The sequence below is a fragment of the Channa argus genome, chromosome 8 (assembly GCF_033026475.1).
Source record: "Channa argus isolate prfri chromosome 8, Channa argus male v1.0, whole genome shotgun sequence".
In the NCBI taxonomy this organism is placed as follows: Eukaryota; Metazoa; Chordata; class Actinopteri; order Anabantiformes; family Channidae; genus Channa; species Channa argus.
The window spans coordinates 20,831,314-20,854,195 of NC_090204.1; the positions used below are offsets into that span (position 1 = coordinate 20,831,314).

Below are 22,882 nucleotides of genomic sequence, written 5' to 3' on the forward strand. Positions count from 1 at the left end.
TGACGTGAAACGGCGGAACGAGGCCCTCTATTGGTTAAAGTTTGTTACTGCAGCCTCATCCCCGCCTCCGTGTTCCCTTCTCTGATTGGCTGTCGACACTACGAGTCCTTAGAAAGGTCATAAATATCAATAGAAACGTTTACAAGTGTCTTATCGATAATTGGTGAGTGTGTAGCATTTTAAGTAGCTAGTATCTCCGCCAGGTTCTGTTTGAGGTGTTAGATGCCGTCATATTAGAACCAAAAGTTTTATGAACTGTTGAGTTGATTACGACTTCGCTTTTTCCCCTTCTCAGCTGGTGAGCCATTGAGCCAGCTAGCAGCTAGCCACAGCAGCTGATAGCTATGGCTGCAGTCATTCTGAGTTTTCCAAACCTGCAGGGTCTGAGGATATTTACACAGTGAGTAACTCACAATGGTTCCACATCTGCAATGTTTTTCCTCAAACAGCGTGTCCCCATTTAACGTAAGCGACCGCCGCCAAGACATTTAGCTTGTTTCAGCTTTAGCTCAGAGCCAAGTGTGTCTAGTTAGCTCGCACGGGTGGCAGATAAACTTGTTAGATTAAAATTGTAACGTTAAACTGTCTGCCGGCGATCATGATTCCTGACCTGGGCAAAATTATGTTGACGTTATTTCTCCTTTAGGCAACACCGAGTTGACAAAGTGTCGTTCGTCGTGTGAGCTAATGAATTTGATTTGCGTTATATTCGAGCAAGGTTAAATAAAGGTAGGAAGCTGACAGCTAGCATGGCGAATGCTAGTTACCTGGGCGTCTAAGTTACCTGCAAGATCAGCCTTCATTGCATAGTATCTTATTTAGGCTTTATTAAAACTGTAAAGTGCTATTTTATAAGCTGCTCTGCCCTTCAAAGACACTTAGAATTTTAATTGTTACTGAAGTTTTCTTCTTCCCTTTGCTCCTCTTTGCAGAAACTTATCATGGACCAAAAGAGGCGTGAGGCTTGTTTCAGGAGGTGAGTGAAGGAAACTCACCCAAACCACTGCATGTGGGGGCGTTTTGATCAGTGGTCCTGTTGCAGCTAAACTACAATTTTATTGATATAATCATTGAGCAGTGATGGTAGCAAGCTTCTGAAAGTTTTCTACAACTTTTTTTTGTTGCACTTAGGTGCAAGAGAAACAATGTTTTAGAATATAGTGCAGGATTTTGGGAGGTTTGTTTGTGACGAGCATTGGTCGTAGGCTGGAAAAAAAAAAAGCGCTTACCCTGCTGTGTTCTCTCCAGGAGTTGCAAGAATAGAGAAGGTGTTGATTGCCAATCGAGGAGAAATCGCCTGCCGCGTCATGCGCACAGCCAAGAAGATGGGCGTCCGCTCTGTGGCTGTGTACAGTGATGCAGACAGACACTCCATGCATGTGGCTATGGTGAGAGGCTTGATAGACAGCATTTAGCTAAAGACTTTTTTTTTTTTTAAACACTGGCAATGAATACTCTTTTAATGTATTGTATATTAACTGTGCTCAAATGGAAACAGTCTGTCTTTTGTTTTGTTTTTTGAAGGCCGATGAAGCCTTCCACATTGGTCCTCCACCCTCCCAGCAGAGTTACCTCTGTATGGAAAAGGTTTTGGAAGTGGCCAAGAAGTCTGGGTCACATGTGGGTAATCCTGTATTTTTTTCTGATCGGCTTAAGAGCTACTTTGGAAAATGAATTGTACAAATTGGGGCTCATGTCTTTTTATCCATTCTTCATGTTCTTTTTGACATTGTTAAATTTGATGTAGTAGAAAATGTGTGTGTGTGTGTGTAGGCAGTTCATCCTGGTTATGGCTTCCTGTCGGAGAACACTGAGTTTGCTGAGGCCTGTAAGCAGGAAGGCATCATCTTTATTGGGCCACCTTCCTCTGCTATCAGAGACATGGGTATTAAGAGGTGCAGAATACTGTACAGCATTGAAATTCCATGTCCAGTTTTCTCTAATTGACGACACAATTTTGACAGAAGTCACAATGTATAAGTATAGAAATATAGATGGATAGAACGTAAAAAAAAGCAGTAGTATTACATAAAAATATTTAAATGATGTGAAAAATTAATGTCGAGACGGTAATTGGTCTGAATTGTTCTGGTTTCCTCTTTAGCACATCTAAACACATCATGTCAGCTGCTGGGGTGCCAATCATTGGCGGTTACCATGGAGAAGACCAGTCAAATGAAAGACTACAAGCGGAGGCTGCACAGATTGGCTATCCTGTGATGATCAAAGCAGTCCGTGGAGGAGGAGGGAAGGTGAGGGGATGTTTAAAAAAAAAAAAGAAGCTGAAATAACATTAAAAAGGTAACTTTAAGAAGCCTAAAATAACTGTGTGTTTAGGGGATGCGTATTGCACGGTCAGATTCAGAGTTTTTGGAGCAGCTGGAGTCAGCGAGACGAGAAGCCAGAAAATCCTTCAACGATGACGTCATGCTGGTTGAGAAGTTTGTAGACAATCCAAGGTATTATTTCTTCACTTACTCACATACTGCTAACCAGACTGCGACATACAGAAATTTAATTTGTTTATTGCTCTGTTTGCCTGTATGCAGACACGTGGAGGTCCAGGTGTTTGGGGACATGCATGGTAACGCTGTTTATTTGTTTGAGAGAGACTGCAGCGTTCAGAGGAGACATCAGAAGATCATAGAGGAAGCACCAGGGGTGAGTTCATGATGGTGGTCAGAGTTCACAGAATTCAAATCTCTTGCAAAGACGCATTGTGGTTTGCTAGATTTTGCTAATGGGAGCTCTGCTCGAGTCACATCTCTGAAATAAACCGATGGCTTTAAGTTTGTTCGGAAAAACCGTTTGTCTTATGTAAACGCAGAAAATTACATTATAAATTGGCTTTTTAAAAAATGTCTTCAATATAACCATAGCAGGCCTGGATATCAAACTCTTTGACAACCAGGCTTTTCAAAATTTTTCTTAAAACATCTTTCACAGACATGGTAACAAAAGTGAAGACCGTCCCCATTTCAAACAACCTGTGTAACTGCAACAGAGCGGCAGCCTATAGTAAAACTGAATATTTGGGGCTGTAATCAAATGTGGAATGTTTTCACTCATGTCGTTTTTCAGCCCGGCATCAGTCCTGAGGTGCGTAGGAAACTTGGAGAAGCAGCAGTGAGAGCTGCCAAAGCTGTCAACTATGTAGGAGCAGGTGAGTGACACAGACGCTCGGCTACACTCACCTCCTGACAGATGTTAATCTGAACATGCAGTACGTTGACATCATATTGTTTGTCTTGCTGTGCAGGCACAGTGGAGTTTATAATGGACGCCCAGCATAACTTTTACTTCATGGAGATGAACACCAGGCTGCAGGTGGAGCATCCTGTCTCTGAGATGATCACTGGAACTGACTTGGTGGAGTGGCAGTTAAGGGTGAGACAGAAGATCTCATAGTGAGGGAGATGTTTCATTGACAGAAACCAATTATGCTCAGTGTGATTCTCCTCCAGGTGGCAGCAGGGGAGCGGCTGCCTCTCCTCCAGGATGACATCATCTTAAGCGGGCACTCTTTCGAGGCCCGTATCTACGCCGAGGACCCAAATAATGACTTCCTTCCCGGGGCAGGGCCACTGCTGCACCTCTCCACCCCTTTAGCAGACCAACACACACGCATAGAGACTGGAGTCAGGGAAGGTAGATGCTCCATATCCAATGCTGTGCTTGTGTTGACATGGACACTTTTCTGTTTTTAACATCCCTCAGCAAGTGTCAATGCTTCATGTATCACATTAACTGTACTGGTTGATCAGAAGCAGAGCACAAATTATATTTAACATTTCTGTTCTTTTTGACAAATTGGTAATTAGTAAATATGTAAGTGACAGTCTGTATTAAAAAATGTAGAAAATGTGTCTATGTTGTAGGAAATAAGGAAACTATAATTGCAGACATTGGACGTTTTAAAAAGTAGTGTGTGTGTGGTTTTCAGGTGACGAGGTGTCTGCACATTATGATCCCATGATTGCTAAGCTTGTGGTGTGGGGAGAGGACCGATCAGCTGCCTTAAAGAAGCTGCGGTACTGCTTACGCCAGTACAATGTAAGACACACACTCAGATGATGCCTTGCTGCACGTCATGCAACTGAACTTGCAAAAAAAAAACAATGTTTAATAAAGCGGAATGTCCTGTTTGTAGGAATTTAACTTCAGTTTGACTACAAATGCCCAGAATTCACGATTTTGTTTTTTTTTTTTTTCGTCCCCCTCAGATCGTAGGGCTGAACACTAACATAGACTTTTTGCTGAGCCTTTCTGGACACCCGGAGTTTGAGGCTGGAAATGTGAGCACCAGCTTTATCCCTCAGCACTACGCTGACCTCTTCCCTACTCCAACAGCCCCTTCTGCGGCAATGATGTGCCAAGCGGCACTGGGCTTGGTGCTGCAGGAGAGGAAACACACCCAGGAGTTCACCCAGACCTCCAGTGGTAAGACAATGACCTTTTCTTTATGAGGGCAAAATACTTAAACACATTTAAGAAGTAATGCTGTGTATACTAATATATACATGTGATTTTTATTATTATTATTATTATTTTTTTATATATAGACACTTTCTCCCCATTTGGCTCAAGCAGCGGCTGGAGAAACAACATAAAGTTTAACCGAAACTTGACACTACAGCTCGGAGACAAGAGTGAGTACAAGACATAATGACTGCTTCTGCTTGCACCCAAGTAAATGGGTTACTCAGAGAAAAAGGGGCTTCTCCACTATCGGCCACAGTCACCATACAAAAGCCAACATTGCGTGTTCTTCACTCACGTTTAGTCTCTGTCAGTCTGCCGCCTGGATTATTTTATTCAAGTTATACGAATATTTGGTAATTGAGCACAATAAGATTATTGGGAAAATGATTCCTATATATTGAGAGACGATGCTTCTTCCTGGTTTTATTTTTTGCTCTTTATCTGTGTTACAGCAGACTAACTGCAGGGTGAGAGGAAGAAGCACAGATATAAAGGATAAGAAAAGTCTTAATAAGCTGCTTAATTAGATTTCTACAGGGCAACTTGTAATCATTTTTTATTTGGACCTTGATTAGACTTCTACTTAAAAATGAGGCCCTGTCGCTTCATGCGTCAGTATCACTCTTCCACTGTCTGCAGCCTTTCTCTTACATATCGCTCTGCCTGGTTTCGTGTACACAAGGCAGAGACGCCACGTATCATTTCTCCAGTAGAAATCTGCATGGGGGATATTGCGTGTCTTCAACACCCCCCCTCGAGTACTGAAACTACGTTTCTTGTTTGAGACTTAAGACAGAGGCTACGGGAAAAATCCAGCTGTAACCTGGTTACTCGTGTCCATGTAAACATTGACTACACACTATTTCAGAGGAAAAGAAGAAAAACTAGCTTGTGGATTAGGATTGTGATTGAAAGGATTGATGATGGTGGAGCTGTAGGAAAATGGCTTTTGGTATTAAATCTCATAAGATACAGTCGGTAATATAGTGACTATTTGCTCAATTAAGTACTAAATGGTTCAGTTGAGAAATGTGATCAAATGTCTTTACATAGCAAATTGTGGCGCAACACCCATCAAAAACAGACATTATGTTTAAAACAAAACCCATTAAAAAAAATATTTAAGATGCAGCACTTTATTTTGAACCACTGAATTAGATCTAAAACTATAGATCTTTCATCAAATTGTTCATTACTTTCTTCACTCAACTAATAAATGATCACCGTCTGAGTCCATTATTTTTATAGCGGATGTTTTTGGCCAGTAACACTGATAATTTGAAAAGGCCAGTTATTCATTTCAAGTCATTTTTAGGTTTGCAACAGTGGCCAACAGGAGTGATGTCATCCCTTTAACACGATCACTCGACCTTTTGTAAAACAAGTGTCAGGCAATTTCTATTAAATTAGCAGAAGAACTGAGACAGTGTTACTTTTAATGAGGAGAAAAGTACAGTTGGGGTTGGCTCATATCTGTTAATCGGATTCATTTAATGACAGCTTTATTAATGCCGTTTAGAGCCCGTCCTCATGAACTCCTATTCATTATTCAGATTTTCTTTTAAACTGCCACTGCAAGGCTAAAAATGAGCTGCGTGACTCATTCTGTGTCCATGTGATGATGAAGACCCTGTGTTTTTCCACCATCTACCCTGTTTTAATCTTGTCGACATGAACCCATGACCTTTTTTTTGAAAGTGTGTGTGCCTCCAGAAGTGGACGTGGTCATCACGTATAATGAAGATGGAAGCTACAGTATGCAGGTGAGCTGGAAAAAGTCTCTTTCAACTTCACAGTACTGTAGGATTGATGAACAGTGTTCTAAAATAGTTATGAGAAATGCTTTATTATTTAAAAGGTAATTGCATATCATTTAAATAGTAAATCTTTCCACTCACGCCAACTGGTCGAGGCAGATGGCCGCCCACCCTGAGCCTGGTTCTGCTGGAAGTTTCTTCCGTTAAAGGGAGTTTTTCCTCTCCACTGTTGCCTATGGCTTGTTCAAGGGGGAATTGTTGGCTTTGCTTTACATATCTGTATAGTCCTGACTTTAGTATGTAAAGCTCCTTACATGTTTCAGATTGGTGAGGAGGTCTACCACGTGACTGGGGAGGTGGAGGTAGAAGATGGAGCTTCTTTTTTGCACTGTTCTGTCAATGGAATGAAGTCTCGTCCCAAACTAGTGATACTGGACAACACAGTGCACCTGTTCTCCACGGTATGTGACAGGAGGACACACGAAATGGATGCAAATGTAAATTAACGTCCATTTATTTTATTGTATATTTGCACTTCACACATTTTGTTTGCACAGATTTTACATAAAGTAAACAAACATTGTATGTTTTAGCTGCTAATGTTGGCGTGAACATGTGATTCCCTGAACTCCTAGTTTCTCGGCAGTAACTCGCTCAAACATCTGATGCTGTATTCCTGAGCCTCAGTCTTGTTTACAGTTGATTTTATTGTACGTTCAGTTGTCCAAAGACTATATGTGGATATGTGAATTAATGTTGATCTACACTTGACATGTAGATGTAGAAACCGTCTCGGTTTCCACTCTGGTGGCTACATCTGAAATTCTCTTACCCCAGCCGGTCAATCAGCAAGTCACATTTTCCCTGAACGTCAATACATCTCTTCTGCAGGAGGGAAGCTCCCTGGTGTCTGTTCCCGTGCCAAAGTATCTGGCTGGTGTGAGCGCCTCTGGGGCTCAGGGTGGGGCTGTGGCCCCCATGACCGGCACCATAGAGAAGGTGAGTTTGGGGGTTTTTTTTTTTTTTTTTTTGTTTGGTCATCTAGGCAGTTGTTCTAAAGGCAAAATTAGAGTCAATGTCCCACGAGTGCTTGGAAAAATGATAATAGTAGTAATAAAAACTTTCACTTTTAGAATAACAGTATGTTTAAATATTTGATTGCTACAGAAAAACATACAAAGTTTACATAAGGTAGAATTGGAAAACATTTATAAAAGTTAGAGTTTTTTTTTTTTTTTTTTTCCTAGAATTTACTGTCTATTTCTTAACTAACAGCATCTGCTGCAGGGACGGCTGAAAGGCCTTGGGCAGAGCATTTTGTGCCCCTTAATTTGTGGAGTCTACACTTAAGGTCTTGATTCTTGACCAGTACTACACAAGATGTCTTATTATATGACAATAATAGATGGGTGCAGATGAGGAATGTCATACCATGACGATTTTCAAAGTGCCTATAACGTGCATCATGACTCTGACATTACTGAACCTTCACCAAGACAAAAGCTTTTATGATCAACAGATGAAGTCAATGGAAGTGTGCACTGCTTTCCATCTTAACTTTTCAGTTTTTTTTACTTTTCAGCAATAGCAATTCCATGTAATTCAGCTTTCCTCACCATAAAGACTGGAAACAAAGGGCAACAATTAGCCATAAACTCCACAAAACAGCCTTAAAGCCAACGAATAAACATGTTGTTGTAACTTAGCTGCAGACATGCTGATGGATGTATTGCTGAGCTTTGGTCAGAGTTTAACTACGCTAAGCTAACTTCATATTTTGTGTGTAGCTGCAAGGGGAGGGACCGTATCGATCTTCTTGTCCAGCTTTTAGAAAGAATAGTTAACAATATTACATTTTGTAAGTTAGTTTTTCTTTTTTTAATTTCTGCTATTGGTTTGTTTAACTAACTGCAGCAGACCTTCCCAACATGCTTGGTCTTAAAGCTACGATATATGCAACTTGTATCTTTTAGAAATTAATGTCTCTGCATTGCGGCCAATGCTGTTTCTTCTCCAAGCACCTTGAAAATAAGCTTTTGGAAAACAATTCTACTAGAATCATTTTTAAAAAGTTGGATATTATAGCTTTAAAGTAACCATTGCACAACAACAAACTTAAAAGATTTTTTTTTTCTTTTCTGTATTAGTATGAGGGCCTGGTGGCTCAGTGGTAGAGCATTGGTTTAGAATGCAGAATCTCACCCCACCAGGTCCGAACCCGAATAAAATGGGAGGGTTGCGGCAGGAAGGGCGTCCGCCGTTAAAAACTCACGCAGAAAAAGCAAAAGCCGTTGATTTTTCTCTTCTGTAGTAGCCACTTTAATACTCTCCTACTAATATATAGAAAATAAATGCTTATAGTTTTTGTGTTTTAGGGCAGTGAGTATATTATTACATACTGGCAGCTGGTTAATTGAGGCTGAATCCAGAGGTGATATAAACAGACCTACAGGCAAAGTTTGAACAAGGAGAAGACAAATTAATGATGGATTTTCTAAAAGGAAATCACAGCAGCCTAATGGAAAAGTAATGGACAAGAACAACATTAACCTGGACTGACTTTATGAGCTCAGGCTTTACCCTTCAGATGACTAAATGTCTAAACAAACACAGATAAAGCAGCTCTTGTGTACTGTGTTGTGTAGGTGCTGGTAAAGGTCGGAGATAAAGTGAGTGTTGGAGACCCTCTGATGGTCATGATCGCCATGAAGATGGAGGTAAGGGGAGGTCCTGCTGGCTCTGGCTTAAATCACAGGTACACACATTGACTTCTGAGCCTCTTATAATGTTAAACCTGTCGTTCACTTTGGTCTCTGCAGCACATGATCCGGGCACCTAAGTCCGGTGTGATCAAGAAGGTTTTCTTCAGCGAGGGCTCTCAGGCCAATCGCCACGCTCCTCTGGTGGAGCTGGAAGAGGAGGCGGAGGACAATGGGGAGGGTGGCAGCCAGTGAATGTGTGCCACCAAATGCAGACACACAGGAGCGTCAGAGAGTTTGGTTTGCGAATGAATTTGGGACTGTCTGTAACGGTCGAAACAAAAACGGTCACCCCAGGGACCAGAAATACTCTTAGGAAGATCAGAAATTGTTTCAGAGAACATGTTTGCTCCAGTGGGTAAATGTCACAAAAATTTCAAACGAACAGCAGTACAAACACCAAACAGGTACAAACAGCAGTTGCCTTTGGACGGCAGAGTGTTGCCTTTCTGGTGATTGTACTGTCTGTTGTTTAGGTGTTAAGTAGTTAGAGAATCTGAGCCTCCTACTGTGCTCGCAAATGGTTCTTGTCTTTATGGATTTTCTGTGACGCTTTCTGATAGTTCAAGTGTTCGGGAATCCTCTCCTGTTTAAGTTGATGCACACTTGTATGTGGGCAGGGAATAGTTTCTGAGTCGAGGGAAAATTTGTGTCACATGACCTTAAAAAAAAACTGACTTATTATAACTGGTTGCTTATTGCACTTTGTGGGAGGGAAAAAAAAAACAACCATAAACTTGTTTGACGGATTTTCCTGCATTTACTTATTGTATAAGTTGAAGTTACACATGTTGGTTTACTAAAAAACTTCTCTGCTACCGGTTTGTATGATAAAACTCCAGCATTTAAAAATGCAGTGTCACTAAACTAAAAGCAGAAAACAGCAGCTGGGTGGACATGGAAGTAATGATTGTGGGAAAAGACTGTTTGACACTTATGCACTTGCAGAATGACCCAATCTTTGAAATTTGTGAGGTTTTCTGACCCAATTTGACTTCAGTCAAAAATATTCCTTGAAGGAAGAAATGTCAGCGACTGACGGGTTGTTTCTGTGTAAGTACAGGTGATTTATCACTTGGTGAACTCGACCTGTTTCTGCAGTTTAGCTCTGTTCTTACTAACTGTGAGGCCTTTTACACAGAAGCTGGTAAACACCTGTGCTTATTCCAGATCATTTTGTAGATGTACAAAAGTTTTGCCTTTTAAAAAGACGTGATAATGGACTGAGACACTGTAATTAAACTTTGTCAGTATAAAAAGCTTCATGTCATACTTAATGCATGTGTTGTACATTTAAGTTTTTACTTATTTAGGCTGATCTGAACACTTTCCGTGTGTGTGGGTGTGTACAGAATGGGATTGATTGACAGCTCCTCCAGCCCCTTCACACATTTGTCACGTGCTGGCAGGGCTCCTCCCAACCACAACATGGAGCAGGTCTAATCAATCAGAAGAAATGCAAACAGCTGTGTGGGGCTTTTACAGTGCAAGACATGTAATGTAAGTAAATGGCAGGGAAACATGGAAATTGAGTTCAAATGGAAACCTTGTAGTTTAACTGGATGATGTATAGACTTTAACTTTAAGCTTTATTCCCTTTGGCACATCATAGGAAATTATTGCACTAGTTCCATAAGAGGTTTGGCATCATCATCATATTAATGCCTTTTATTTTGTCCCTGTTAAATTGTGTCTTTATGGATATTTTTACAATAGTCAAATGTCAGAAAATACAGACACAGAAAAATAAGTCGGTCTGCACCTGATGTAGTCAACATAGCTAATGTATCAATTTGCAATAATCCAGTAAGTGTCTAGTCTTCGGCAGTTTTTCTCCCTAATGTCTGTAGTTCCTGCCTCCCCACCCACCATTATTGAAGTGAATGACCTTGATTAGTGTTATATTACATTAAACCTGTCAAAGGATGTAATACATTGATTAACCAGAAGATTAATAATGTATTGGCCCAAAAATTCTCTACTTGAAGTACTGCTTTACATCTTTTACCTAAGCTGCATATCTATATTTTACTTAAAGTACAAAAGATAAACGTATTATGGTACCTATGACAAAACATAAGCAGTAATTTTTAAAAAATCAGTGTCAAAGGTCACTGTTGTTGAAAGTAGAGCCCTTTTTTGTTTGTTTTTTTTAAAACCACTTTAGGTGCTGACAGGTGGTTGACCTGTATTCAGTTCCTAAGTTAAAGGATTAAGACAGAGATCTGAGCTCTGGTCAATGTCAGTGTAGACAAGATCCAAATTGTGCTGACAACTCAGAGCATCAGTGCTTACTCCAACAGAAGAGCTACTGCTGTTAGAACGGACAGTCAGAACAGTGTGTTGGTTTTAATGTTGTGGCTGATGGATGCAGCGCACTACATTCACCAAAAGGGGAAAAAGGAATGTGGAGACCGTATCTCTTAATTATGAGACACGGATCTTGTAATTATGAGACACTAAGTCATAATTAGGATATAAAGCTCTCGTAATTATGAGACCGCTTCAGAACCTGCCTCCGTATAATCAGGTTTATAAGATGTCTCCACTTTCAGTCATTCAGCGGCCGTTATCAGGACTTTCCATAGTCTGAAGCAAAGTGGAACTGACAATAGCTTAAGTAATTTAGTAAACTTAGATCTAGAAAATGTAAACAAAGCTATAAAGACTCCCACACTGTGACTGTATCCATGGCAACATAATACTACTTGCTTCTTGTAGAAGTTGGGATGTTCACACTAGTGAAAACTTTAGGATTTAATGTAACATTTTCCCAAATCCTGTGTTGGGGGGGTGGAAATGGGAAACCTGTGAATTGATTTTTAGGATGGTATTCAGCAGGTCTATAATTTGCCCACACACAGTGGTTGGGATTATGGGTCTCACTTTATAGCATGTTTCTATTTTCTGAATCTAAGTACAGTGAATTTGGCTATTGTCAGCTCTGTGCGGCTTGAAACTATAGGAAGTACTGACAACTGCTACTGAAGATGTCTTCAAAACATGATTATTTGAATGCAGGCTCTGAAGTGTTCCCATAATTACGATTATTCTCAGAACCGCATGCACGATTAGCAAGTCACACTCTGAAAACCAGTTTCTGAAAAATGTATTTATTTCGTAAATAGAACTGCATCTCCAAACATCAGCTATAAGACGGGTTTACTGACAGAATGAAGGAGGACAGACGAGAGTTATGGTGTTTAATAATCATCTGGTGCAGCGTGTTTTACTGCTGAGGAGGAAAGAAAAATGGCTTTGCTGTTTGGCACTGACATGATCTGCAGCCTTGAGCCTTTAGTGGGTGATGCTGAGTCATGAAGACGATCTGCCGCCGAAAACTGATCGGTTGACGTTTTAAATTTGATTCCTGCTTTCGCTAATTCGATCAAGGAAACCTTGATTTAATTCAAGTCTGCAAACAGTGGAGATGTCGCTTGTCGCCATTATCTTTTTCAGCTGAAAACCATCTGTTGTTCTCAGGTTTCTGACGTAACTTGAAGGTTTTTGTTCATGATTGTGGAAACAGCACAGACAATGGGGTCTGGCCTTTTGATAAAAGCTGATAAAGACTGAACAACAACTCTGGTGGCCGGTTTTTCTAGAAGCTGAGTATTTGGGGCAAAAATCCTGCCTGGTATCGTTAATTAGTGATCCAATTAAACTTGGATGATGCTTCTGATGGATGACATGATTATATTCTGGGATGAAATGAATTGCTGCGTTATCACTTATTTTAATTATGTGGCTGAGTAATCTCCTGCTTCTAGAAATACTCCAGAGGCCCAAATCCAAACCCCACTGCTCCTCGCTTAATGAAGATCAGATCCTGTCAGTGGGCCAGTGCTTTTAAGAATAAATTCGTGGTTGTTACAAATATCACGTGAGAAGTGACACAAAAAAAAAAAAACACAAGCACCTGTTATCTAAACAGGCAGCAGCAACATTTAACTAATAGATCTGCACCTGGAAAGTGATTTGTTTCAGTCAGACACCCAAAGAGTTCAAGACTTTTACCATTTACCACGAAACCACTAAAAACACCAGCTTATCAACTGTTACTGGGTCATGTTACATTTTATTTAATTCTAGCAGTTGTTATTTCAAGGAAGTACTTTACACCCTGTTAAACATATGTCAAACAGGTTGAGCTGGGTGCAGCTCCTTTGCAAAAAGGATAATTTGGAAATTAAAAACTACTACAGTGTGAATATATCCAGATATCTGTTCTTATTTTCATTACGTTCTTCCAACAACTTGGCAGATGTTGTTAATCACATTAGCTGCTGCTTACAATAAACTGTATTTGTGATTGTCACATGTATTCGATCACTTCACGCCTCTGTAGATGAGCACAAGGGGGCATCAGAACTGCATGTACACTGCAGGTGTTTGTGCACAGCTCAGCCTCATCTGCCTTTGGCCAGAAAGGACGTTCCTGCTCTGCCATCTGCTCAGTTGTCATGCAGACGGTCGTCACGCCGATGCTCCTAAACACTGAGGTTAGTGCCGATTCTAGAGGCGAGAGCTACCTTCTTTTCCCCAAGCTGTTCTTCTGGCTGATGACCTTTTTAGCAGAACCATATCATGATTTACATGATCACAATAGTGGTTATACAATTACGTAAGATAGAGGTAGGACGAAAAATAATGTGGGGCCATCATTTCAGAGACCCAGATATGAAGTGAAATTTCCCTGTGAAAAAGAAAACTTGTTCTTCCAGGTACAGATCGTAGGTTTGTTGACGTAGACCTTTCAGAATGTGGTCAAATGAGTGAGATGAAAAAGGGTACTTCCCTATGTAAATGTGGAGGAATAGAGATAACATTGTGTGAACTTTAACTGGACGTATCCCTTTGCACTAACATCCTGTTTGTTTTAGGTTTACGGCAGCCAGGTCCCAGCGGCTGCACCATCACCATTCAGGTAAAAATGATTTGATGATGGACATTCACAGTTCTCAATACAGATCTAGGATCAAATTAAAACAACTGGGAAGTTGCAGCATTCAGGTCATTTACAGAACACAAACTGATATGTAAGAAAAGTACAACTCGAAGAGAAACTGTATGCAATATTAATAAATACTCAGTTGCAGCTGTCTGAACTAGGGCTGAACGATATTTATTTTTTTTATCAATAAGGGAATTTAAAAAAAACAAAAGCTGTGTTTAAAGTGATATTCAAACGGTAAAAACACTTTTTTCTTTTTTTATAATCAAAGATAAATCAACACAGGTCATTGCCTGTGTTGTGGAGAACATTACTGTGGGTGAGAAAGGGGGCAGTCAGCTGGAACCTTGACTGTTTGCATCTTGCTCTCGGTGCTTACAAATCTGAAAGTGACTAATGTTGTGTAGAATTTGTTATAGAGCTGGTTTTCCTACCAATTTAAAAATAGATGGCTGGTCGAATAAGTTTGTCTTGGTTCTCCACAATGTGTGCGGCCAGCATGAAAGAGGACTTTGATGGGATTCTATGCTAATGCTGCGTCTTTAAAAAAAAAATAAAAAATTTTACTGTATAACTTCAATTTTGCCTTATCGTTCAGCTCTAGTGTGAACAGAAATGTACTGTATAAGACCCAGGTGTGTTGTAAGCAACTGTACATTATAGCAAATAAACATCAGCTATTGAATTGATTGACAAGATGAGCCACTGAGCACAACACAACTATCCCAGCACTCTGAATGCTCCCTGTGTGAGCTGATGCATTTATTCGCTGGTTGTCAAGTTTAAAACGGTTGTCTTGACTAGCTTCTAAATTATACTTCTGGATTCTATGTAGAACATTTCCTAATTTTCCTTCTTTCGACTTTCTGTCTTTTTCTTGAAGGAGAAACTTTTGACCTGCAGGCAGCAGATGGTTGAGTTTACAACAGAACAACCATTCCATCAATCAACCTGGCTGCGATAAAGACAACACACCGACACTCACTCAAACACAACTTTATCAACAAGTGGATGGAAACACACATGGTAAGAACTTACAACAGCAAAATGATGATTTGGATGATTTCAATGGTGAAAGACGAGCAATGATTTGGGTTAAAAAAAAAAAAAAAAAGGGTAGTTTTTATATGGGGATTGTGCAAACACTGCTTTTCTTTTCATCTCTGAAGCCGAATGATCTGATATGTCTAAATTAAGAGACTTTTTCTTGTCTCCTTTATCAGCTGTGATTTGGAAAGACATCCCACCATTAAGAGCCATTTTGACTCGCTGAAAACAAAATGGAATCATTATCTGATCAGATGCTCAGGAAATATTTTAGACAACCAATGGGGGACGGTTCTACCTCAAACTCTGTATAAAAGTGATGTTTTAAAATCGGATTAGTTCAACTTTGAAGCTTTTAATCTTCATTACCTTAGAATTTCCCCTGACTTGATGGTCTTAAATGCTGAGATGCCTTTGTTAATCAGACTGAATTAGAAAAGGCATTCAAGGGGGACAAGTACAAAGTAACAACAGTCTCAAAGACCTTCTATCTGGAGTACCTCTTAAATAATCTAGCAATAATACAACCTCTTAAATGTATGGCTTTTTAAATAAACCTGACCTGGCCTGCTTCATACAGTCAGACGAGAAAGCAGCACGAACAATAATAATTCCTCTTAGCAATATAAGCTTCTGTACAAATCAGGCACAAAAATAAACACTCTTTCAACTCCAGTCTGAATCCTTTGGTCTTTGGTACCATAATAGAGATGTACAATGCTCCAACTACTGTATCAGGGGAGTATTTTACTGTAGGTTGGAAGGAAACAAGTTAGCAGAACTGCTGGATCAGCAAGGCTCTGGATGCTACAAAACTGTGGGTGGCCCAGCTTTTTCCCTTTGAGTCTGAGTGAGAAATGAAGGTGCAGCAGCCATGTGCGGGTAGAGACACCCAAATTAGAAATTTACAGAACGTGACACACTTCCACTGCTAGCCAACATCTGACTTGTAACCTTTACTTCATGGAGCTTCTGTCCTGGTGCTACATTGATGACCCTGGTTTGTGGTTTTGTCAAACCATCTCGGTCCTGTGTTGAGGTCAGTCAGCTTGTGGGTTAGGTTACAGTACTTAGGCTGCACTGCTTCAAACATGTCTGCCTGATGCCCGACATGGTCTCTAGCACATTGTCAGGAATCTTCATTCCGTGTCGTTAAGACTTATAAGATCATTTAAATGCCAGCTGTGAGATACTATGTTTAGCAACTGTATTGAAAACAAACTAAAGGGCATTAAACTGTTAGCTGTAAGACTCTGCGTGTCAACATTTTTTAAAAGCTACTGAATTTAAATATTGTCAGTAATTTAATTCTGCAAGCAGCAGGAAAATATGAAGTGATGCTGACTTGATCTTTCTTCAGGAGTGGCTTCCACAGATGTCTGCTTCATGCTGTGCTGACTTGTTCCACACTTCAGGTTTCGTTTTCTTCCAGGCTCCCATCTGATGATTCTTTCCCTCCAGCTGTTCCGTCGAGAATTGATTCACTCTGGGACACAAACTGGTTAGGGACAAAAGAGAGCTGCTGCACCAAGCGGAGTCCTTTGGTTTGAAATGATGCAGCAGCTCCTGTTTGAGTCCACTTTGCATCCAGCTACATTGATTTGTAAATTGAAGTAGGCTGAGGCTGCGATTATGAGTCATAGCAGGGTGGTAGAGTAGTTCTCCCCCCAGCTCTGGGAGTTAGCAGTGGGTGGCCTCGATGGGTGACAGCGTCAGGATGCTGCGATCGTTGGAGTAGTTTTCTGTGTCGCTCCAAGACCTGAAAACAGGCAGCAGTGGCTGAGGGTTAGGAGACTGATGCACTGTGTGTGTATTGTAGTGATGTGGGGGGGCGATAGCAGGCTTGACTGTCACTAGCTGTGCAAAGGTTTGCAATGATTTTTCACAGCAAAGCTGTAGGATGAAGGATGGGAAGTTAATAATGGTTGTGATTGTGTTAGTGATAAGTATCAAAAGTCTCTCCTCAATTTAAAATTCAAAGACCCTTTAAAATATTTTTAAAGCAGCAATGGGGTCTTAGTGAACGCTTACAGATAATGGTGTGTTCTTCTGTTTCCTAGTTACTGAAATGACTCATCTATTCTCTCTAGGGCTTTTAAGACCTAACTAATGATTTAGTTTAAAAAAAATGACAGATCTGTAGCTCTGTACTGTTGATAGTCATACAGTAGCTATTACAATTAAAACTGGAATATTAGAGAAAGTACATAATTGTTGAGTGGGATTTAAGCTGACCTGTGTAAAGTAGGACACTTATTCAATGCTGTTCTTTACAAAAGTTTGAATACATACAGATCCAAGAAAGCACAATTCAGTATAAAACCTCATTATTTCAATATGGACAAGCTGACTAGGAAAAAACCCTCCTATTGGATTAGTTTCATGTCTTTAGTTTTAATAAATCCACTCAGTATCATGTGTCCAATCTCAATCATAAAATTATCAGCTGCAAATGCTCGGTGGTTTTTCAGAAACAGATATATCCCATTAAATTTGTGTTCACTTCATCTCTTTCAAATTTTGAGGCGAGACTTTACTCAAATCATGCGGCATCAAAGATCAGCTCTACAGGTGACTAAGACTAATGTCTTATTAACTGTCCATAACACTGTATACAACCTGAAGTTTAGCTGGTTAGTGAAACATCTTCACTTTCTAAAAATAGATGCCTCATTTCATCCTAAACATATAGTGTAGTCTGATTCTGTATATTTCTTTATTATTAGTTTATCAAGCTGGAACATTTCAAACTAAATGAAAGTAACGTGGAATTTACTGCTAAAGGTCACAACAACAAACAGAACGACTCCAACACAATGACTCACTGAAGTGAAACCAGAGTCAATGATCAGAGATACTACCTCAAAGCACCAGAAGGGAGGAACGGGTGGGTCAACATCCTGAGTTCAAACGGTACCTCTCTTTTTCTGGATGACCTTCACATGACTGCACACAATGAATTATGTTGTGAAAAAAAATATGAGCCAAATGTCCAACTTTAGACTTGTTGTTTTTCCCATTTCTGTATTTTTTTGATTTTTAAATGTCTATGCTCTAATAGTGCTGCCCTGTCATTTAACACTGCTCTCACAGAGATGAAGACAACCGTTTTAAAACCTGGTAAATGGCAAAATGGTATCAAGAGACTTTAAATAGGCTGATGACTCAAACTGTAGTTTGACTAGAGGCCCGATCACATGCCACATCTCCAGCTCTGCTATCTAACAGGCCTGGGGTCAAGCGGAAGCATCTTAGTGCTAAAGCCATGTTTGCTCCCCAGGTTATGACACAACAAAGAGGACGTTAGTGCCACAACACGCAGTGGCTACAAACCCACCCCACCCCCCCCCAAAAAAAACAAAACAGGCATATTTCTGATTAGACACAGGTCATGGGGTGGTTGGAAAAACACATGAATAATTAATCTGTAATGATGAACATTATGCAAATTTCAAAACACAGAAGGACAAGGAGACAGATAAGACAGACAAGGACAAAGTGCAAGAGGAGGAGTCTCTGAGGGGGCACAAATACGTACAGGTTTACATAGTATACAAAATTCCAAAGGCAACAGCAGCCCCCATGCAACAAGACAGAGTCTGGGCATTCTGGTTCTGTAGCCTTGGTGCACAAGCTAGGTGGAGTTCTACACGGTCAGAAGGTAAAACTCCACGTGACTGCAACACCCCAGGTTATAAAACGAGGATGCCCTGAAAGGTGACACCTTCTCAAAAGCATATATAAGGCTTCAGGATCCAGTAGAAAAAGACTAATATAGATGCAGGAAATAGCAAAAAACAGACCACTGCCCAGCAGCCTCTCTGGTTTAGGATGTGGTCCCCTTGTTCTACAAGAACAGAAGGACAACAGCAGCTGAATCTTCATCCAAAGTTCTGATGCGCAGGGGGAAAGGTACATTTTTCTGTACACTGGCATTTTTTCAACTGGATAAATCTTTTTGGAAATGCCATTATAATCGGCATTCTCCCCAAATTACCTTGACATTTGGGTGGAGACTCAGCTGCCAGGATGTGACAAGTACACATGGGAATCTATCTTGTTCGTAATGAAAAACATCTTTGACTCCTGACATCCGTGTCTGTTCTTGCTTTGTGGCCCTTAGCCACGATTCAGCTCTGGCCAGTATTAAACACTGTGACGACAGGCCAAGTTAAGCATCCAGCTAGAGGCTTGGAATAAATATCAGATAAATACTTAATGTATAAGTTGTAAATATGCTTGCTATATTTAGTTTAGTCATTAAGCACACTATAAGGACTGGGTGGATATATCCGCTATCACCTACGGCAGTTTCCTAGCGTTAAGGCCAAATGTGGGTTGATTCTCACAAGTCTTTTAATTGTTCCTTGTGGTTTAATGTTTTCTTTCCTTAAACCAAATAGTGGAAAACCGAGAAAAGCTGAATAAAAACATCGTCTGACGTTCCTCAGTCATCATGGTTATCTCAGAAGTGCTGTTCAGTTGTAACTAGACTTTTTAAGTTTTATTTTATGTAAATGTTTCATCTCTCGTCTGAAATTCATAACCTCATCAGCTCGGGACTGAACAGCACGTCTGGGATGCACAGCTAATCCTAACTACTGGCTGGTTCTTTTTTTCTTTAATTTTGCGTGTGTTTATCTTTTTAGTAGAATTGGCTACTGTTTGCTCAGGCAGAAGAATGCTAAGATGACAAAAATCAATCCTTCCCACTGGAAGAAATTATTCTAAACTAAATCGAGTATTGCGCTGTAATTTAATCCTGCAGCGATGGGAATAATTTTCCTTCTTTCAGTGGAATTTTTTTTTTTTTTTTTTTTTTTTTTTAACAGTGCATTATTTTGATTATTTTGCACCAACCATTGTCTAAAGAATAATGAACTGTAAAAATGACATTTTATGCTCCATACTGTAGAATAAACTTTAAAAGAATCTGCGATGACACAGTTCTCTATTCGAGCACAGAGAGACTGCAGGTTGCTGTCCAGAGGTGCTGAAGGAGGCCGGAAAGAACAGTGCATCCCTTATTTGACCTGCATGCTCTCATTAGCTTTACAGAAACACACACACTCGCACACAGAACGTCATGAACGAACAAACATGCGTGGCCACACCAACCGACCCTGTGCAAGGTCCAAAATACATACAATTAGTTGCTATATCTTCATCAGGTTTCTCAAGCTGTGAGTGTAGTGATTACTCAGCAGAATATGCTGATTAGGTCAATTAATCAATCACAGAGACACTGAGATTTGGGGTAAAAAGACACAATAACACTGAAACTGCAGACTGAGCAGAACCGCAAACTCTGAACTCAGCTATCCTGTCTTTAAAGCTGCACTAGACAAAATATTCTATTGGGGATGGAATTAAAAATCAAAAGTTGTTAATGTGGCATCCTTTATTACAAAGTGGACCTGCATTGGAGAACAAAGTTTTATCTGCACTTTCCAAGAGCTCACTTAGTGAAGTAAACTGACATCACATTTCATCATTTTTAACTCGTGTTGCCATTTAAGGTATGAAATTGCCAAGTGCAGCTTAAAAGCCGAGTCACAAACAGTCCCTACTTACAAGGCAGGTGTACAGCTCTTCAATCATTTGCTAATACTGGAGAAGTGCATACCCACATTTGGCATTCATGTCATATACTGTATGAATTGACTAGCCAACGTCCTCTGGCTTCATCTTAAGTCACGAGGCCTCCAATAGCTTCCTCTATTCAAAAAAATATTCTACTGGACAGCATTGGTATCAATCTAAAGCAAAATGTTAACGTATAATTGACGTATATAAATTGGTGACATCTATTAAAGTGCATTATAGATTAGGCAGTTTCCTGGAAAACATGCTAATCAGGCTAACCCAGTAGGGACACAACCTTTGAGTTGACAGACAGGAAGGACAGACAGAACAACACTGATGCTTTGGACAGAGACACATGAGTTAGTAGACAGATTAGTCCCGGGTAGGGGCTTCACAGACAACACATTACACACTGTACTGTAATATTTAGACCTGTTGGGCACCTGCACAATAGCAGCAGGTCCCAGTTCTACTGGCCTTAATGAAAATATGAAAACTCAAATTCTCCCTGGGCTGCCAAACATTCACACCTGCATGCTATGTAGAATGCATCACCATCACAATCTATTCAGTCATTGGTCTCTATGATTTTGGTTACAAGGTGTACTAAATCTGATACACTGCAGTAAATATGAGGTTAAGCACCCCTCAAAATGTCCAGCTCACCCACAACTGTATGCTTGACCTACTATATACGTGAACACGACTTAGAGCAGAGTTGGTGGCACATTACGAGCTATAGCAGTCAGGACTACAGCTCAGATTTTTAAAACCAAGAGGAGTTGAGGGTTTATCAGAATTAATAATCATTGTTTCCTGTAGTTGTTGTCCTCCCCACCTGTTGCCGCGGCTCGACGTGTGGCACTGCCCGGTCATTTGCTCCAGGAAGTGGGCCAGGCGGGAACAGCCGCTCTGCCCATGTTCGTAGCAGCACAGGGACTCCATACAGCTGAGGTTCTCCGTCTGGGGGGCTGATAGAGACTGAGGGAAGGTAAGGAAGAATATAGAAAAGAGCACAAGAAGGCAAAGGGTGATGTCAAAAGTTGGAGAGTGGAAACAGAGTATGAAAACAGAAACAAAGAGTGAGTGTAGAAAGAGAGGAAAGAAAGAATTATCAACACAATGCTTCCATATCATGACAATATAATTAGGGTGACTGGAGGATGAGATATGCATGCTGTCACAGGAACAATGATGGAACAAAAAAACATTCAAAACATGCTACACAAGGGGCTGAAATGGTGCAACCAAACGTCCTAAAGAAAGTAAACAAAGCTATAATAAAAAGGCAAAAAATGAAACAAAACCAAAGACAGATTTATGGATGTACTGTGTATCAGATAAAGTCTATACTCTGCCACATGTTTGGCAAATCCTTTCCATTCTGAACTATGATCAGGATTTTCCACTTAAATGCCAACATTCAACCTGTCGGACTTTTCACAGAAATTTCCTTCACGGTTTTCAAACACAACTACTGCGTTAACGCTCAAAGCTAAATGTGGACACTTGTGGACTTTCTACATGGACAAAGTGCTGCAGAAAACAATATACAATTCCATCTATACTCATCTAATGATAGAAATTGTGTAGAGCCGTTATTTCTACATGTGAAAGAAAGATGGCTTGAGTCTCTGTTGCGAGACCCCTAAACCCTAAAAAGTTTTTGTACCAGACTGTCATATCTGATGAATCACCTCGCATCCAACTCCACATCCCACGGCGTAAATCACTGGTTATTCAAAGCCAGTTGATTTACAGACACGCTCTTTAAACTTGAATTCCTTACCCTCAAAATGGCTTTTTATTAGGTTTTACGTGGTTCTTAATAATGTGCCCTTTACACTTTCTGTAAGTAACTGTCTTGGTATCACTTTGAATGCAGTGGCAGGAAAAACCCATTAAATCAGAAACGGTTGAACGTCCTTTGGCAGACATGACCTGAAACAGGTGCTTTTGGTAGCTGCGTATTAACCTGCACCCGTTTAATGTCTGGGAGACTGTCGGACCCTTTGATTTTCATTAGCTTGTTGCAACGTTTAGATTTTAAACTGCAAGGTCATGCAGAATTCATGGGGGTTTCTAAACTGCAAATTCCTGGAGGGACTGATTCTTAAAGAACCACTTCCACTCCGCTATATTCTTAGATGCCTGGTGTGAGCAGCGTTCGAGGTCAGTGCATTGGGCCCCTCCCAAAGGCTGATTTATTGTGGTTTTATGAAGGTTTTTATTTGTCAAAGTGGCGCTAACCCACACTTTCAATCTTGACGCCAATTAATTTTCATCAATGTCATTAG

At 40.3% G+C, this 22,882-nt stretch overlaps 2 protein-coding genes across 6 annotated transcripts in view; one reads left to right on the plus strand and one right to left on the minus strand.

The window, feature by feature from the left end:
- Positions 1-46: 46 nt before the first annotated feature.
- On the plus strand, positions 47-10,257 carry mccc1 (methylcrotonyl-CoA carboxylase subunit). 2 transcript variants are annotated; one of them, XM_067512962.1, is made up of 20 exons: positions 47-163; positions 296-400; positions 933-976; positions 1,249-1,388; positions 1,525-1,620; positions 1,774-1,895; positions 2,105-2,252; positions 2,338-2,459; positions 2,550-2,661; positions 3,082-3,163; positions 3,260-3,387; positions 3,465-3,648; positions 3,944-4,053; positions 4,224-4,440; positions 4,563-4,649; positions 6,181-6,245; positions 6,563-6,700; positions 7,131-7,238; positions 8,885-8,956; positions 9,059-10,257. In XM_067512962.1, the coding sequence occupies exons 2-20, from the start codon at positions 345-347 to the stop codon at positions 9,191-9,193; spliced, it is 2,166 nt and encodes a 721-aa protein (XP_067369063.1). In that variant the 5' UTR covers positions 47-163; positions 296-344; the 3' UTR covers positions 9,194-10,257. The 2 variants fall into 2 exon arrangements, with proteins under 2 accessions (XP_067369063.1, XP_067369064.1); XM_067512963.1 differs by having other exon boundaries at positions 6,196-6,245.
- A 4,675-nt stretch (positions 10,258-14,932) lies between these two features.
- Positions 14,933-22,882, minus strand: part of atp11b (ATPase phospholipid transporting 11B) — a 45,397-nt gene continuing 37,447 nt past the window's right edge. For 3 of the 4 annotated variants that reach the window (XM_067512955.1, XM_067512954.1, XM_067512956.1), the window contains 2 exons: positions 21,424-21,566; positions 14,933-16,758 (listed from right to left, as the gene is read on the minus strand). In XM_067512955.1, coding sequence (XP_067369056.1) covers positions 16,680-16,758; positions 21,424-21,566 — 222 coding nt within the window. In that variant the 3' untranslated portion in view covers positions 14,933-16,679. Of the gene's footprint in view, positions 16,759-21,423; positions 21,567-22,882 lie in introns of those variants that run through there. The other variant, XM_067512957.1, reaches the window with a different exon arrangement.